The 18306-nt window shown below is 38.8% G+C and overlaps 1 protein-coding gene across 1 annotated transcript in view; it reads right to left on the reverse strand.

Annotated features, from left to right (window-relative positions):
* LOC110287587 (solute carrier organic anion transporter family member 1A1) overlaps positions 1-18306 on the reverse strand; it is a 42189-nt gene that overhangs the window by 10664 nt on the left and 13219 nt on the right. Inside the window, exons 6-11 of the mRNA XM_021154160.2 lie at positions 15989-16087; positions 9389-9610; positions 7245-7409; positions 5931-6126; positions 4702-4867; positions 1335-1507 (exon numbers count right to left, since the gene is read on the reverse strand). Of these exons, the coding sequence (XP_021009819.1) occupies positions 1335-1507; positions 4702-4867; positions 5931-6126; positions 7245-7409; positions 9389-9610; positions 15989-16087 (1021 nt within the window). The remainder of the gene's footprint in view (positions 1-1334; positions 1508-4701; positions 4868-5930; positions 6127-7244; positions 7410-9388; positions 9611-15988; positions 16088-18306) is intronic.

Here is an 18306-nt window from a genome sequence, read left to right on the forward strand (position 1 = left end):
GGGAAGGGGAGGGGGAGAGGAGGGGGAGGGAAGGAGATGGGGGAAGGGAAGGGGATGGGGGAAGGGAAGGGGATGGGGGAAGGGAAGGGGATGGGGGAAGAGAAGGGGAGGCGAAGTGAAGGGGAAGTAAGGAAAGAAAAGAAAGCAGAAGAGAACAGAGATGTGAGGGGGAGAAGAAGACAGAAGCAATGGAGAAGGAAAGGAGAAAGAGATTTGGATAAGGAGAAGGAATGGGGACACAAAGGAAATGTGGACATGGGAATGGAAAAGCCTAGGGGAAAGAGGTAAAGAAGGGAGAAATGACATCTTCGTTCACTCTTAAAGTTTAACACATCATGGTTAATTCAACATTGCTTCTGAATTCCAATGAGACAGGAAAGGTGGAGTTGAACTATTTCCCACTGCTAGTGGGTGTGAAGTTTGATAGACTGGAAACAAACCAGCTGCTGATTTATAATATAAAATTTTGAAATTGGCTATGCAACTTGCTTAGTTTGTGTGAGGGTTGAATGTCTAACATAGCACTCATGTGCCTACTGGTTAAAGAACATCTATGACTGCATTCGTGGCTTTTGTTAAAGACAGATTGGGCTCAGAATGTCAAGGAGGACTGGACCGTTTTACACAGAGAGCTTCACACTCTGCAGCTCAGTTAGCTGAGCCGTAGAAAATGAGTGGTAGGCAACTACTCTCAATTGCCAAACCAAGAAGTCTCTTCATTTAGGCTTAATAAGGGAAGAAGATAGGAAAGGACTGGAAAAATTTTTCAGAAAACTTAAAATTACTGTTAAATTTAGAAGTCCTTAATGTAACAGTCTTGATAAAGGAATCTTACTTAGAACATCGAGGTTCTTGGAACCATGACTCCTAGGGTGTTTATTCAGAAAAAAAAAATGGACAAAAATACATCTAGATGGCAGTAGTTGCATGGGAGAGTGGGTAGACATGCTTGCCTCAAAGGTTTGATGACCCAAGTTCAGTCTCTAGAGCCAAGGAATATATGTAAAAAAATAAAATTAAATTAAAAGCCCAATTCAGTAGTACGCATCTCTAATTCCTTCAGTGAAGTAATAGGAGAAAACAAAATTTCTTACAACCTTAGGCAGGTCAGCTGGAGTACACAGGCAGCCCAGCAGCAGACATAATAAGAAAGTCCATACCTCAATTAGAAGTGAAAGGACAGAACAGATTCCCCAACATTCTGATCTGCCTGCATTCTTGGAAAAACATAGGAGCCCACACCATGCACACATGTGCACACATATCATACACTCACTATGCACATACTACTAAGAACGAAAGAGAGAAAACTCAATGAAGGGTTTACTTAATACCTCAGAACCACCATGTACCCAGGTATGGCTGCGAGTGAGTAGATGAAACTGGCAAATACTGACAGGATTAAAAAGTACTGCAGATTGGTAGCACAGTCAGGGCCTTTCTTACACAGCCCCAGGACTGCAGATGAGTTTCCTGATGACCCAATGCAGCTGCAATTTTGAAACACCTGTCAAAGAAGAAAGATATTGGCCTTAAACCTTCAGTATTATCTGCACAGCCAGTTGGATCAAAATGGAGAGTGTTGGGTCAATGATATGACTCAGAGAATGAGCACCCATCTAGTTTGAATGAGGACCCAAGTTTCAGCAGAAATGCCATTAAATAAAAAAAAAAAAAACTCTAATTAAAATGCGGTTAATTTTCCTTTTTATTTCCATCTCTTTTTTTTTTTTTTTTGGTATCTCACATTATATCACTAGAATATAACAGGTAGATTTTAAAATTTGGTATATTTTAAACACACTGAGTAAATTTGTAAAAATTCACTTATTTTGAATTCACACTTTATCTTTCTCTTATTTTATTTGTTTGTTTGGTTTTACTTGTATATGTGTGTGCACATGTGTGTATGTGTGTTTATGGTGGGCATGCATGTGCATGTATGTGTCTATGTGTGTGTATTTTTGTGTGATGGCATGCATGTAGAAGTCAGGAAACAATGTATGGAATTTAGTCCTTCCTTTCTATCATGTGGAACCAGATTATGATTCTGGTAGTAAGTGGCAAATGCCTTTACCCAGTGAGCCAATTTTCTAGCCTGCAGATTTTTTTTTTTTTGCTTTTTTTTTTTAATTGGATATTTTCTTCATTTACATTTCAAATGCTATCCCAGAAGTCCCCTATACCCTCCTCCCCACCCTGCTCCCCTCCCCACCCACTCCCACTTCTTGGCCCTGGCATTCCCTTATACTGGGACATATAAAGTTTGCTAGACCAAGGGTACTCTCTTCCCAATGATGGCCAGCTAGGCCATCTTCTGATACATATGCAGCTAGAGACACAAGCTCTGGGGGTACTGATTAGTTCATATTTTTGTTCCACCTAAAGGGTTGCAGACCCCTTTAGCTCCTTGGGTACTTTCTCTTGCTCCTACATTGGGGGCCCTGTGTTCCATCATATAGATGACTGTGAGCATCCACTTCTGTATTTGCCAGGCACTGGCAAAGATAATTTTTAACAATGAAGTAAAAATGGCTTTGTTTGTTTCTACCTACTGCTAAGTACTAAAATATCATGTGTGTCAAAATGTTGATGGAATAGTCAGGTACTTACTGATTAAGTTATGTCCTCAAAAAAAAAAGTGTTTACTTAACAAATAAAGCCAAGTTTTTTTTTTAATTGTTATATTTCCAAGTCTGATTACCAACCACCAAACATGTATTCTAACATGTTTCAGGAAAGGAAAAAGGCTTGATTCTTTATCATGCTAAGCTATGATGATTGGGGGCTGGGGAGATGGAACAGTCAGTAATGTCCTGTCCAAGCATGAGGATGTAAGTTCATGTCCGCAGCAGGCATGTGAAGAATGCATGAATAGAGGATGTGCTTGCAACACGGATGCTCTGATGGTGGGAACAGGTAACTCTCTGCAGGGTGGTGGACAATGAGAGAGAGTGTGGTAAGGTCCTGCTAAAAGCTAGAAGCCCCAGAGACTTTGAAGGTATAGGAGGAGCAGTGCCTTCTCTCAGCACCAGGCCCCTGTCATGTAGTCACAGCCACCTATAGAGAGACTTGTGGCCATCAGTCCCACAAGGGCAATGCCCTCAAGCCCTTCCACATGTAGGCATCCCTAACATCCCAGACCAAGATAATAGGAAAAGAGATGTGACCACAGTCAAGTAGGCTCAAAACAGAGTTCTCCATTCTAATGAGGTATCTGGAGACCAGGAGAGTGTTACCAATAAGCTTTCCTTCCCACACATTCCTCCCTGCATACGGTATTTAATCTCAGGCCCACCCTGAGAAATGGGATATGATTTTATGCATCCACTTTCTACCATGACAATAAGCTGTTTGGAACCATGAACTGACTCTTCATCCAGATCTGCTGTTAGGAGCAGTGGAGAAGGCCTTCGCCTATAGAGTGGTACTTTAGTCTCCAGTAGAAGGCCTCTCTGTGTTCCCAGACACAACTGCCATCAAGCTAAGGACAATTTTTCTGCCAGGAGAGGCCAGACAGAGATTCCCTTACCCCCACACTCCCTTATCTCCCACACCCCGGGCTAGACACTTCCCCAAGCCCTTGGGCCCCTGACTCCCATTCTTGGCTCTTTAGCAACTACCAGAGGTGCTTGGATGTCCAAGAGCATAAGAACCCCATAGCCCTGGCCTCATCACAGGCCCAGGGAACCCTGAGCCAGCTCCAGCTTGCCCATATCTCAGACTGCGCTTTCCTGCCCCTGGATTAGTGTCTTGGTGCTTTCCTACAGCCCGGTACCCACTCCAGAGGAGGCACAGGGTAAATGCAGCAGTCAAATTCCCCGTGTTCCATACCACCAAGCAGCTGTGCTCAGTGGCGGTCATGGGCCAACAACCCTACAACTTCCTGGGTTTACTTGCCAGGCAGCTTAAAAGAACCAGAAAATTCTTGAACACTGAGATCCTGTCTCAGAAGTACATGGGACCTGAGAATTAAGAGGCACCCATCTTCTGCACATGCTTATAGATAACACACACATACACCCCAATCAATCAATCAATCAATCAATCAATCAATCAATCAATCAATAGAGGTAGGTAGATAGATGATAGATAGATAGATAGATAGATAGATAGATAGATAGATAGATAGATAGATAGATAGATAGATAGAGGGCAAAAACTTCATGATATGAAAAGTTTTCTGTCAATCTCAAGTACACGTCAAGTCTGAGGCCATCCTGGGATTCATGAAACCCTATTTCAACAAAGGGGAAATTCTGTGCAGAGTAATTACTAGTTCTAATGTTGATTTCTATGTATTCTTCTGTATATGTGTTAATACAAACAGGTTCATGCCGGTGCCTGAGAAAGTCAGAAGACTGTCAGACGGCCTGGAGCTGGAGTTTTGAGCGACAGCAAGTGCTCTTTATATCTGAGCTAGCTCTCCAACCATCCAGGGCATTTAAATTCAGATCATTTGAATAATGATTTGAACCCTTTGTAATGACAAAATAATGCTCAGACTCCGTCACAGTTTTATATCACCACCAGGAATTGTAACATCAAGTATGCATATACAGAGTCAATTGAGTTGTTCACAAAAATATTAATCTATTTTAAGCAAGGACTACTCTGGTTTTGAGCAGATGAAGGCTTAAGTCGTAGCACAGGTTAGCTCAGGACACAAAACATCAGCCTAAACCCTGAAAGGAGTCTTACCATGTTGGTTCCAGTTCCAACGGACTTCTCACAGCCCGCGAGGCAAGCTGACATGTAAGCTAGGCCATTGTCCCCACACACTGGATCCCATGTGTCTGTTAAGCAGCTGCACCTTGTGTTGCAGTCAGCAAGGACATTTTTCTCCACATAGAGAGGGTTCTGAACTCTGAAATAATTTGAAATAATGGTATGAATGCTGAAAAATCTGCCCAAGCATTTTGTTTGCTTCTTTTCATCTAAGCATGTATACACATATGAGGAGAGAGAGAGAGAGAGAGAGAGAGAGAGAGAGAGAGAATGAGAATCACCTTCTCCCCCAGAACAGAAATAGAAATCATTCATATATCAACCTGTGGTCCCTCTATTATGATTTTGGCCTACGAGTTATTTGCTCCAGTGATCTCATGAATGGGTTTTTAGTTACATCAAAACCAAAACTAAAGTGCCTACCTTATGGGAAAATATTCTGCTGTCAGAGCAAAATTGAAGAGAGCTAATCTCTTATAGATCTGCATGAGGGAAAGTAATGAAAGAGGGCTGATTTGAGCAAAATCTGCAATTTCTGTTTATAAGATAGTTGGTTCATTTAGCTCCCAAAATGGAGTGTTTGACTGACCACACATGCTCTTCTGAGATAGAAAATGCCCAGCACTGACAAGGAGATTTAAACAGGAAAATGTGGGAGTCTTGAGGCTAAATTCAAATCCTGTTCTTCAAGTACAACGTGGAGTAAGCAGGACAGGAGATGGACTTGGTACAACTCGACTCTGGGAGTCTGGGAGCCATTGTTTGTAAACACACTAATCCTGAGTTTTAATTCGTATGTCTCCAAATTGAATGGGAAATGTCCAGATTTATATATATATATATATATATATATATATATATATATATATATATATATATCAGATTATATGTATATATATACATATATCAGATTATATATATATATCAGATTATATGTATATATACACTTTAAAGTAGACTAGAATATCACCACCACCCATATGCATATGGAATAAACTTACACACTGATAGTTCTCAGGCCTCTTTAATAAGATCACACCTTGTATGAGATGGCGTAAAATTGATGAATGGAAGAAAAATATGAAATAACCATGGATCACTGTCATTAAGTCATAATAAAATGATCTGGCCATGTACAATCTTTTAAAAAAGTGAACCAGCAATTGTGAAAACATTTTGATCTTCATTAGGAAACAACATACCCTTTATAAGAGGTGGTTAATCCAGCAACTGGGAAATTATCACAGGTCAACAAAAAGTTACAGAGAAAAGTAATATATTCAAACAAGGACAGGCCGAATGCTAGGTATGCAGCTTTCTTGACAGTGATCTTAAACTTCTTCATAATAAAGCCACTAATTAAATATCCAAGGCATATTGGAGGTAAGGTATAAACACCTATAAACACAAGTGAAGTAGTATTTATAAGGACATCAGAAAAATAAATGTTATCAATTTGTCCAATATATCATACTTAAAAAACAATTTATCTTAAATATACTGTGATTCTACCCCTATTCACTCATATATTACATAAAATGAGGTTTGCAAATACCCATAACACCACTTTAAAAACACAATTAGCATTTACTTAATCATTTGTAGCAAATTATAAAAACCTTATGAGCATTATACAAAACACACACACTTCTAAATATTTAATTTGTTTCTTTCCACTCTGTGTATTGGGAATTCGACTTTTCTCTAGATGATTTTGAAGGTTGCTACTGAATTTGTGTCTATCAAGTGTAAAACATTTTGTGCATGGCTGATGTCCAGCATTTTTCCTCCCTGACTCTCTTTCCCTATACAAAATCAAAGAAAAGAGAAAGAAGGAAGGAAGGAGAGAGGGGGGAAGGGGGAAAGGGGAAGGAAGAGGGAAAAAGAAAATCCCGTGTAGGGTGGATTCACACCACATTACCCCCAGAGTTGGAAGAGCCTAACCATCCTTTGCAGCTCCACACCACTGCCTTTAATTTATGCATTTTAAGATAAGGACTGTTATTTGCATTTTCAAGGTATTCTAGATAATGTGGTTCCATGTTCCTCAGTTTTCAAGGGTAAAGTAGGGTCTCTAGGTTTCATGTAACTAACAAGAAAAGCAGAGTGTGGCTGCGCAGACTCATCAGACCAAGAGGCATCTGAGCCACTGAATTAAGGGGAAATGTGGAGAGCAAGAACTGAAGCCCAGATGTAAAATGTGGGTGTAAGATACAGAAGCCCAGTGAGTTCACTCTTTATTAACAGATTAGTATTTGAAAACTGACTAATATGAGCTTCTCCTAAGATATCTGTAACTATGATGATTTCCATTCAGTTTGGAGAGAAATCAGAGAGGGAATTCGGGGCTTTTTTCTGATTATATCATTTCTTGATTTCCTTGGAGTTTTCAAGGAAGAAATTTGCAAGACTATCCTAAGAGATTTCATTTCCTTGTATTCTCCTATTCACATTTTCTTACTGTTAGACATGTCCTTGTGTGAGGGGGAGGTGCTACTGACAATGAATGTACATACCTATGAGGAATACTACCTCTGAAGTGGATTTTCCATATTGCTGCTCCAGGTATTTGGGCAAGAAGGTAAATGTACTGGCAAATCCATTTATCTGGAGCACACTCATAAGACTGAACAGCATATAAATAGGATTGCAGCAGAGGCTCTTCAGGAATGGCAAGAAATCTGAAACAATAGATCATACAGACCACCAACTTAACATGGCCCTTCTTGCATTTTGTGTCCAGCATTCTCCTAAAGTATCACTGATTTTTTTTTTCTGAAACACAAATGCATCTGATAAATCTTTACTCCTTGGGACTAAAGTTCTATATCATTATTTAAGTCAAATTGACATTATGACACAACAGGTTATATATGAATCAAAGCACAAACAAAACTATAAAAAGATGGGATTGTGTCTCTGTCCACACTTTCATTTGTTTTTCTCTCATTTCCTTCTATCATGCATTCACTAGACAGTGACTAGACCATTTTCAAGAATCAGTGAGGAACCAGCTTTGATGAAGTTTCATTTCTGACTCTGGTGGTATTACTCTGTAATGTAAGAATAGATAAGCTAACAGCTTATGAATGCTCCCGGAAACATGCTGCAGCCAGGACAACCCCAACATCTCACCAGCTCTCACAGGACACACATTTGAAGCACCTAGTGATAGCCATAAACATCTCAACTCAAAGGTCTCAGTGTAAGGAATGCTGACCAGTCGGTGTATATCAGGAACCTTCCAAGTTTGCACTCTTTAAGAAGCTGAAAGTCAAGTTTGTAGCCTGTATCTAAGAAGTGGATTGGATCTCACTGAAGATGATTTGGCTGAAATTCAGAGTTAACAGTCTCTTTCCTTTTCATGTCTTCTGTCTTGATTTTATAATTTTATACTATCTTTCATAAATTACCCCAAATTTCATTTAGATAAAAGTACCAAGAATAAAACATTTAGAAGCAGAGACAGTGCAGTTTAATGAGAAAAAAAATGGACTCTAGTGGCAAAATTCATCTTTATCAGTAAAATGGCTGTTGACAGTATTTCTGGGAGCTTTAGAATTCACCCATGTTTGTTGACATTCCTGTCCTCCTAAATGAGTCTCCATGATGCACAGTTATTTTTTCTATGTCTTATTCTCTGCTAAGTTCTTTCCCAGTTTTGAAGTTTAGGTCGATCTGGTAGACCACAAGGTTGCACACATGTCAACATTTGCCCTGTCTGGAGAATCTTTAACATGGCTATGATTCTAAGATTCAAGCCTCTGCACTGGCTCCCAGTGTTATTAGCTCCTCAGCCATGATCTTTAATGTTTAAGGCAGACATGTGACCATTCACCACCCATTGGTGTCGGCAGTTGTGAATGGTGGAAGAAATAGCAATATCATCAATAAAATGCTCAGCCACCATGGTAGTCTGCGCCAGAACAACACAGAAACCCAGTATATAACTCACTATTACCTTCATTTGACAGGGAAAGTACTGGCTTAGCATCTTCCAACTATACACTTTCAGAATTCTAGACCCTAAGCCATACACCTTATGTACTAACTATGACTTCTGGAGAATACTACACAACTGTGAAAATAGTGCCTCATTTTAAGAATGGGCACTGTTGAATAACACTCCACTATCCCACCGTAGCTTCTCACACAAGCATCTCTACTCTGCATTTCCAGTTAGTAGCATTCCTGCTTATTTTAGGACAGTTTGTTCTAAGGAAACAATTCTCCTCCAAACTACCATGCACCTTCAAATATAGAGGATTGTGTCATCTATTGGCCTTGACTTCAAGGTTGCTCACAGCTAAACATTTTTCTTATCAAAAGATCTTTTATCTTTGTCTTTATCTTTGATTTCTGGTTGCTTTTTTTTTTAAATTAGACTAATATTGTCTGCAAAATAGGACTACCAAAACAGATGGGAAAATATATTTGCTCATTGAGTGTGCAGATTGACTTAAACTCTTCATTAATCTAATCTAAAATAAGCCAGGTTCCCTATTATGTCAGTTATTTTCAAGTGGTGACCATGGAAGACGTTTAACATATCTGAGTAGGGACATTTCGTGACAAACTGTCTTAACTCAGCACAAGTGACAGATGCCCACTAAACACAGACCCATCTAAACCAAATAGAGTTTAAAGTTTTCATGTTTGCCTTTAGTGATTCCAAGGTTTTCCTTTTTGGCTCTTTCTCTATGTTTTTCAACTTTCTCATATTTAGTCACATCCACATTATCCTGTAGTTCTTCCTTTGGGAGTGTTTTTGGAAAGAAGAAAAAGGGGATGCTGGTCAGGATATTCACTCCTGCACAGACCAAAAAGCCAATCCACCAAGCACCGACCCAGCGTGTATCAGTGGGAGTTATGGTCAGGTCATCTGTAAAGAAATGTAGATATTATATTAGCTTACATAATTTTTCCTTAGTAAACTATAGAAAAATTTTACAATTCACAAACGCATCTAAACATAATCTTTGCAAATCATTGTTCACCATTTATACATTTGTTATCATTCTTGTTTGTGTCTTGAACTTGTGATCATCTTTATCTGTTTCCCACGTGCTGGGATTACAGGCATCCACCACCTCATGGGGGTAATTCAGACCTTTAGAAAAAGTATCTGAGGTTGACTCATTCTGTGAAGTTAAATTAAGTAAGAAGAAAAGGGTCTGAAGTAGTACATGTAGTAATAGTTAAAGGTTTATCTCAAAAAGACAGAAACAAGATTTGAGGCATATTCTTACAAACTTTATATGCCTCAGTACAGGGAACACCAGGGCCAAGAAGTGGGAGTGGGTGGGGAGGGGAGGTGAGGGGGGTATGGGGGACTTTTGGGATAGCATTTGAAATGTAAATGAAGAAAATACCTAATTAAAATTTGTTAAATAATTTTAAAAAAGATTTGAGACATATTAAAGGAACTAAGTTTATCCTGATGTAGCCATGTCTTAAAACACCATAATAGGTGAGGAAAGGGCCAGAAAGACAGTTCAGTGGCCAAGAGTTATTTATACTTTTGCCTGTAACTCTAATTTCAGGAGATCTGACACCCTCTCTGACTTCAGCATGCACCCCCACAAGCACACATAGACATGCACATATACATACAAATAATAAAACAAAATACAATTATTTTTATGTTTTGTGCATTCATTAAAAATTAACTATTTTGGGAAGAAGTGGAGATGGGAACAGGAGGGATGATGTTGGAGGAGGAGACAGGGAGAAAAAGAGAGAGGTCTAGTAGAGACACCTTAAATTAGGAGTCATCTCTGGGAGGAGCTAGAAACCTAGGACAATGAAAATTCCCAGGAATTAATGAAGGTGACCTTAGCTAAGACTCCTAGAAATGGAGGTTATGATGCCTGAATTAGACAACTCCTATAATAAGCAAGGACTTCAATTGGAGGGGTTGGGACATCAACCCACTCACAAATGCTTAGACCCACAATTTGTTCTGCCTACAAGATATGCACTGGTAAGACATGGAGCAGAATTTGAGGGAAAAGCCAACTAATGATTGGCCCGGGTTGAGGGCCATGCCAAGAGAGGGAACCTACCCATGACACTATAAATTATATTCTGGTATAGTAGCAGACAGGAACATAACATATTTGTAATAGAATGGCATACCCAGTAAATGATCAAAACAGATTCAGAGAGCCACAGCCAAAGATTAAATGGAGCTTGGGAAATTCTGTAGAAGAGGGGGAGGAAGGATTGAATGAGCCAGATGGGTTGATACAACAAAAAAACTACAGAATAAACTAAGTTGGGTCCATAGGTGCTCATAGATACTGAACTGCCAACAAGTGTACATGTATGAGACAAATCTATGCCCTCTGGACATATGTTAACAGTTGTACAGGTTGATCTTTATGTGGCCTCTTAAGCCAGGAGCCAGGGCTGTTTCTGACAACATTGCCTGCTTTGGATCTCTTTCCTCTAACTGGGCTCAGTAGAAGAAGGTGCACCTATTCATACTGCACCTGTGCCAAGGTATATCTTTGGATGGAGGGGTAAGTAGATGGAGGGAGGAAGGTAAGAGGGAGGAACTGGAAAGAGTGGAGGGAGGGAAACCTGTGATAGGAATGTAAAGTAAATAAATATCATAATTAATAAAAAGAATAAAACTAAGGAAAAATAACTAACTTTATCCAGCACTTTGTGGTGATATATTTTCCATAAGTAAGTGAGCTTTTCTGTTTGTTATGTGAAAATTTACTAAATTGATGGTCATCACATAACTGAAATACTTGTTTTGTTATCTACTGTGACTGCCTCATTGGGAAAAAAAAAAGAAAACTGTAAGTAAAAATTTAAAAACAAAGATATGGCTGAAATGTGGTAGGAGAATGGTGGTTTTGAATCAGAATTTGACATTTTATCCTTAGTTCTGTTCCCCTTAGGTCTGCCATCTGTAAGCAGGGTTTACATTAATTATGATCAAGGGAGGCAGTGGGATACCATTCCTGAGCATTCTCACACACTTTAGGGACTGTACTCTGTAGAAAAAATACCTTATGGCACCTGCCAATAATAAATTTGATGGCCTATGGCTTTGATAGGAAATAGGAAGATGCACATCTGGGAGTCAGGAAGGGTTCTGGCATAATGCCAGGGATGGGAGATTTGTCTGAGAAGATGTGACAAGATGAATGCACGTACCTGAGCATAGGTAACCAACCAAGTAGCAGAACGTAGATTAGAATAAATGGATTAATTTAAGTTATGAGACAGTCAAAGAAGAGTCTAACTATATGGCCAAGGTATGTATAAACATATTTTGAGTCTGAGTCTCTTTTCTGGGAGCACAGGGCTGGGGGGCAGTACCAGACTTAACTTCTACAAATGTTGCCCAACCACAGCATAGAACCAAACCAACTTGAGATAACTTTCTGGGTAGAGGGATTAATTCTCCATGAAACAAAACAGTTTTAAAGCTCTGTCTTTGAAGAAAAGAGTAAAAAATTAAGCAGTGTTTTAAAAAATTTTCTAAAAGAAAGACCCTGTGTATAGAAAGGCTACAGCTAGGGAGAATGGAGGCCTATAAAAAGCAGGTCATGAGTGGGAATGTACACAACCTTCCATGGGCCCAACAGCTCAGTGTGGCTCACACAACTAAGGCCTAAAGATGTACACAAGCAGCAACCAGAGTGTCCCTCAAGAGAGGAGCACATGAGCTGTTGCTGGGCCCCAGGCAGAGGATTGGGAAGAAAGGTGAAAGCCCCAGCCTATCCTACCATGGGCCCACTACATTCATGGAGTAGGCAAAGACCAGAGGCTCTGGCCTGGCCAAACATGGTTCATGTCAATGGACAGGAGCCCTTACAGGGGGGTCCAGGACTGGTCAGAGCCTTGAGAGCAGAATGGATCACAGAAAAACATGAAGTCAGGATGGGGAACCCTGCTGATAGTTAGGGCTGCTTGCAAATGATAGTCTAAAATCCACACTGACACATTTTTTTCTTAAAGGTATTATGCAAATTTTTGCTTAATAGGTAAGAATGTCCTTTGTAATTTAAAAAATAAATACATATCAATCTTAGATTTATATAAAGAAAGGGAATATAGGTATATATACACACATGAGGTATGTTTGATTTCAATATGAAAGATAATGATTCTTTTCTGTTACCAAATAGCATTTTGCCCAGGAAAGGTATATCCTATTACTTAATGTAAGAACCAAGAGTTAAGGTTGGGGCAGGGTTTATTGCTTTTATCTTTCCCAGAAAAGAAATCATCCAAGTAAGGAATTCGAAGACCTCTGGACAAGAGAAACATCTAAAGAAAAATGATGGATCAGTAAGATCCAAGAAAAGGAGTAAACAAGTGACATATAGAAAGTAATAGTGTTAGGCTTATTAAATGTACTTGTTACTTAACATCTTGGCAATGCAGAATATAAATGGCTTTTGTTAGAGGAGATAAATAAGTCAAATAAGCACATGTCATAGAGACAATGTAATATTGCTTTACAATATGTTTGAATGTGTGCTTAAGCACTGAAATGGAAAGGAATTTAATAAAGTTGAATACAGTGAAGAATGTTAAAGTAAGAGAGAAAAAAGAATGATAGATATATCTACATAAAAAGTAAATCTCCAAAACAGGAAGATATAGATAAAAATTGACACAAATGTTTTAAGACTACACAGATGCCAAATAAATAAACTCATGCCTTTGATCCCAATACTTGGGTGACAAATCAGTAACAGACAGGTTCCTTTTAACCTCAAGGCCAACCCTATTTACAGAGAAAATTCGGAACAGCCTAGGCTGACAAAGGAACCCTGTCTCAGTAACATTAGTAAATATATTTCATTATAGAGGAGTATATTTGGACACTGTAAGTCTCATTTTGATTTGGCAATATGAACATGGTTACATGGTCAATGCTAGTGGTGATATTATATGTTCTCTTTGAGAGTAGTCAAAATGGAGCAGACCTGGAAAGAAAAGAGACTATTATTGGATCAGTCTATACTGATAATGACTTAAAACTGCTGGAAAAAAGTATGTTATGGTGGAGGAGAGACTGTGTATGTGTCAACAGGAAAGAAGAAAAGGTTTTAGATTCCACTCAAAGTAATAAGGATCAGATTTGATAGAGGACAAGCCCCTGAAGATCTTGGCTGCAAACAGGAAGAAAGAAATCAAGAAAACCAAACAGAACAGGTAACATGATTTGCTGATCCCTGTATATGGAGCAGCCCTGAGACTGGTTGAGACCTAAAAATGTCTCTAGCCAGAACTTCAGCTATATATAGCCAATAGATCTTGTTGGCTAAAGAGTCTTCAAGATTCATCATGCCATCCTTTCACTTGACTTGGATGAAGGTTTATGTTGTAGTTTGGTTATGCAGTCCAAACTAACTTAAGAAAAACAGATGTGTTCCACTTGCTTAAAAAAAAAAATGAAGAATTTTCATTAACTGATCAGTGCACATTGCACATTTCATACATTGTGTTAATAGAAAAATATATGTTATCTCTGAAAGATTTATGGTCACTGAGAAACAATAAACAAAGAGATAGCTTTGCCAAAATTTGCCTTTTGGAATGTTGAGATACTGAGGCTTAATGTACCAGCATCCTGCCTGATCCTACCTCAGACTACATCAATGCTCTTTCTTCTAAAGATTTGTTTCTAGGAAAACTTCAAAACATCTAGCTCATTTGGTCAAAGACTTCATATGGATCCCAAACACTAGAATGAGGCTATCCCAAAATCTGTTGCTTGTCCATAGGATATGTTCTTCTACCTGGACTGCCTTGTCTGGTCTCAGTGTGAAAGGATGTGCCTAGCCCTGCAGTGACGTGATAAGCTAGGGTGGGTGTGGGATAGTCAGTAGTACCCCACCCAATCACAGGAGAAGGGGAGAAGAGGAGAAGGGGAGAAGGGAGGAGTTGTGGGAGGATGTAACCAGGATGTAAAGTGAATAACAAAAGAAAGAAAGAGAGAAAGGAAGAAAGGAGAGAGAGAGAGAGAGAGAGAGAGAGAGAGAGAGAGAGAGAGAGAGAGAGAGAGAGAGAAGAGAGAGAGAGAGGGAGACAGGGAGACAGAGACAGAGACAGAGACAGAGACAGAGACAGAGACAGAGAGGAAAGAAGGGGCTGGAGAGATGGATCAGTAGTTAAGAGCGCTGACTGCTCTTCCAGAGGTCCTGAGTTCAATTCCAAGCAACCACATGGTGGCTCATGACCATCGGAATGGGATCTGATGCACTCTTCAGGTGCGTGTCTGAAGACAGCTGCAGTGAACTCATATAAATAAAAATAAATAAATCTTTTTTTTTTTTCAAAAGAAAAAAGAAAAAAAATTCTATCCAGAAAGGACAAATGGGTGCAGGGAAGTCAACTGACAACTCTGCAAATACAGGCTAAGCAAGTCCTTCCTAGCTTTTGCTTCACAACTGTCTGTCAGATATACTTGGCCAGAAGACTGAAGATGGATGTCCTAGTGTTATAGAGACAATTCTGGGGATCTGTTAAGGTAGCCAACTATGTCTCTCTTTTATATAATATTATAAGCTGCTTGTCTACATTTCCTACTCAGTCAGGTAATATTTATTTCTTCTCATTTCTCTGATGTGATTGAAGACTAGATAGTTATAACCTCACAACTTTTTGGGTTCATAATAAGTTAGGATTGAAATTGAATGAAGTACACAACCTTAAACACAACAAGATAGAATAGATCATAAAATAGTATCAAAAGTTGACAAATTTCAGAGGCTGATCATTTTAAACATAAATATTCCCTTATAGTTTTTGTTTCATAATTATTATATTTGTATATAATTTTATTTAAAAGAAGATTCTTTTATTAGACTCCAATGGGGAATTGTATAGAAAACATCTTGTGTATGTATGGATGTGGCACCTGTCAATAATAAATTGATGACCTATATCATAGATATAGGTAACCTATATCATAGAAATAGGGGGTAGGATATTTGGAAGGAAGAATGGATTCTTGGATAGTGCCAGGTGCAGGAAATTCATCCTGGAAGATGTGACAAAATAGAATCATGGTACCTGAGTATAGGGAACCAGATATGTGACAGAATGTAGATTAGAATTAATGGATTGATTTAAGTTATGAGCTAGTCAGAGAAGAGCTAGCTAAAAGGCCATGGCATTTGTAAATATATTTTGAATCTTATTCTTATTTCTGGAAGCATGGGTCTGGGAGGAATAACCAGACTTAACTTATACAGGACTTTAAAAATAAAATGCATTGTGTTACCTGTATTCACAGACCCAATGTCTACATAAACACGTGCAACGAAAGATCCCAACAAAAGTCCAATAATTGGGCCAACAATCTTCCCCATTTCTAAGATCCCTGGAAGTAAACAAAGGTAGGGATATACATAAGCACACATGAATTTTCTTGCACACAAAAAAGCCATGAGATTGAATTGTTGATAATCTTAATTTCTTTTCTTTCCTTTGCAGAGCTGCAGATAAAATTCAATAGGGTAGGCAAGAGCTCTATCACCAAGCTATATGCTTTATGACTGGAGATACTCTTTATATATTCAACATATAAAGAAATTATGCTTGGCATCTATGTTACATGTACATAAATATGAATATATAACACACATATCAACATGGATTATATGTATGTTATATGTATCTGTATTGGTGTTTATAAATATTGAGAAAGAATTTTCATTGTTTCAGTATTGAACATTCTCAGAAGATCATGTGTAACAGAATTATTTCCCAGCAGGGCACCAGTGGATTCTGATGGAACCTTCCATGCAGGGCATGGTGATAAGTCTTCAGGTCATCTGGAGTACAACCATAGTCTCTTTCATATTGTATATTTGAAATATTTGCCCATCACAGATGAATGGTTTTGCCACACTCATCCTTCTGCCATAGTTAGCTTCTTCATGACCAAAGCACACAGTCTAGCAATATAGATCAAAACATCCAAAGATGTGAGCCAACAATTACCTCAATTATATATTAAAGTGAAAAGAAGTTGACTGACCCAGAATCTTCATTACTTAAAGCAATCTTCCAAATTCTCTTTTATGTTAAGATGAAGGCAAGGGTGTCACTATCAGTCCCCCTGAAACCCTGATGTGAACAAGGTCCTCTTATGTTTCCATAGCCATGTTTTAAAAGGGCATCAATAAGGCTAGCTTTCATTGTCAACTTGGTATAACATAGAATTACCTGAGAGGAAAGCCTTCATGGTGTTCTGTCTACATTGGATGCAACTTTGGTGATGTCAGTAGGAAACTGTCTTAATTAAACTAAATGATGTGAAAAGGCCAAGCCCACTGTGGGCAGCCATTCCCTAGGCAGGGAGTTCAGAACTGGGTAAGAGTAAAGAAACAGCTGAGCATAACCATGTAAGCAAAGACATAGCATGCATACATTTACTCTGCTTTTAAAGATGTGACCAGTTGATTCGACTCCTGCTATCGTGGTTTAGTTGTGCTGGAATTGTAAGCCATATGAACTCCTTTCTCCAAATGAACCTCTTTCTCTTCAAATTTGAATTTTTGCACAGGAACAGAAATTAAATTAGAATAGTTTCTAAATGAGTGTGTGTTGTAATGAATTTCTTATAGTCCAGCTTCATCAAAGCTCCATTCTGGAAACTTCCTTCCACAGAAAGAATGTATCCTCATAACAGCACTTCTCTTTTATGTTATCCTAGTCACCTTTCTTATTTCATAGTTATTTTCACTTCCTTGCTCCTTTCCAACCACACCTGGCTTCTTTGAAACCACCTCAGTTTCCCCCAATGTATCTGCAGTTCAGAACCTCTCCTTAGCCACCCCTACCCACAGAAAACTCATATCTGAGCAAAGTCAAATTCCTTGCTTCCTTTTCTTTACTTTGCATCCTGTCTTTTCCTCCTTCTCTGTGGTTCTATATGTTAGTCTACCTCTGTGTGCCTGACTTCTCGATACCAAACCCTTCTATCTTCCTTGTTCTCTCAAACACTTCCTTCTCTTAGATGTCCTCTATGCAAAGATTCCTACAAGATCTCCAACCTCTACTGAGTTCTTTCCTGCCCTGTACTGTCTGCCTGTCATTCTGCTCAGATGGTTTGTGGTACTAAGGTGCTCTCTTAGTACCAAAGCGACCTCTACCATGGATCACATTCTCCACCATTGTTCTTTATTCTCTTAACTTACTTGACATTATTGGCCAACTCCTCATCTATCTGCTTCCTCCTAATACCTTCTCCAAATTGTACATTTATTTCTAGCGTTGTTCTCACGCATAGTACCTGTTAGTTTCGTCTTCTCAGTCTACCTACTAAGTAGAAGAGTCCTGAGTGTGTATTCTTATGAATACATTTGTGCATTCTCAAGAACATTTCATTTCTTCTTGATTTAACTTACTGCCTACATAGATAGCTACCAGGTTTTTTTTATATTCAACTTCTATATCTGTGCAGCTACAGAGCCATATATCAAATTATATTCTTTTTTTTTCCTTTTTTTAATTTTTAATATTTTTATTACATATTTTCCTCAGTTACATTTCCAATGCTATCCCAAAAGTCCCCCATAGCGCCCCCCACTTCCC

This window comes from Mus caroli (genome assembly GCF_900094665.2).
Source record: "Mus caroli chromosome 6 unlocalized genomic scaffold, CAROLI_EIJ_v1.1 6_unlocalized, whole genome shotgun sequence".
Classification (NCBI taxonomy): domain Eukaryota; kingdom Metazoa; phylum Chordata; class Mammalia; order Rodentia; family Muridae; genus Mus; species Mus caroli.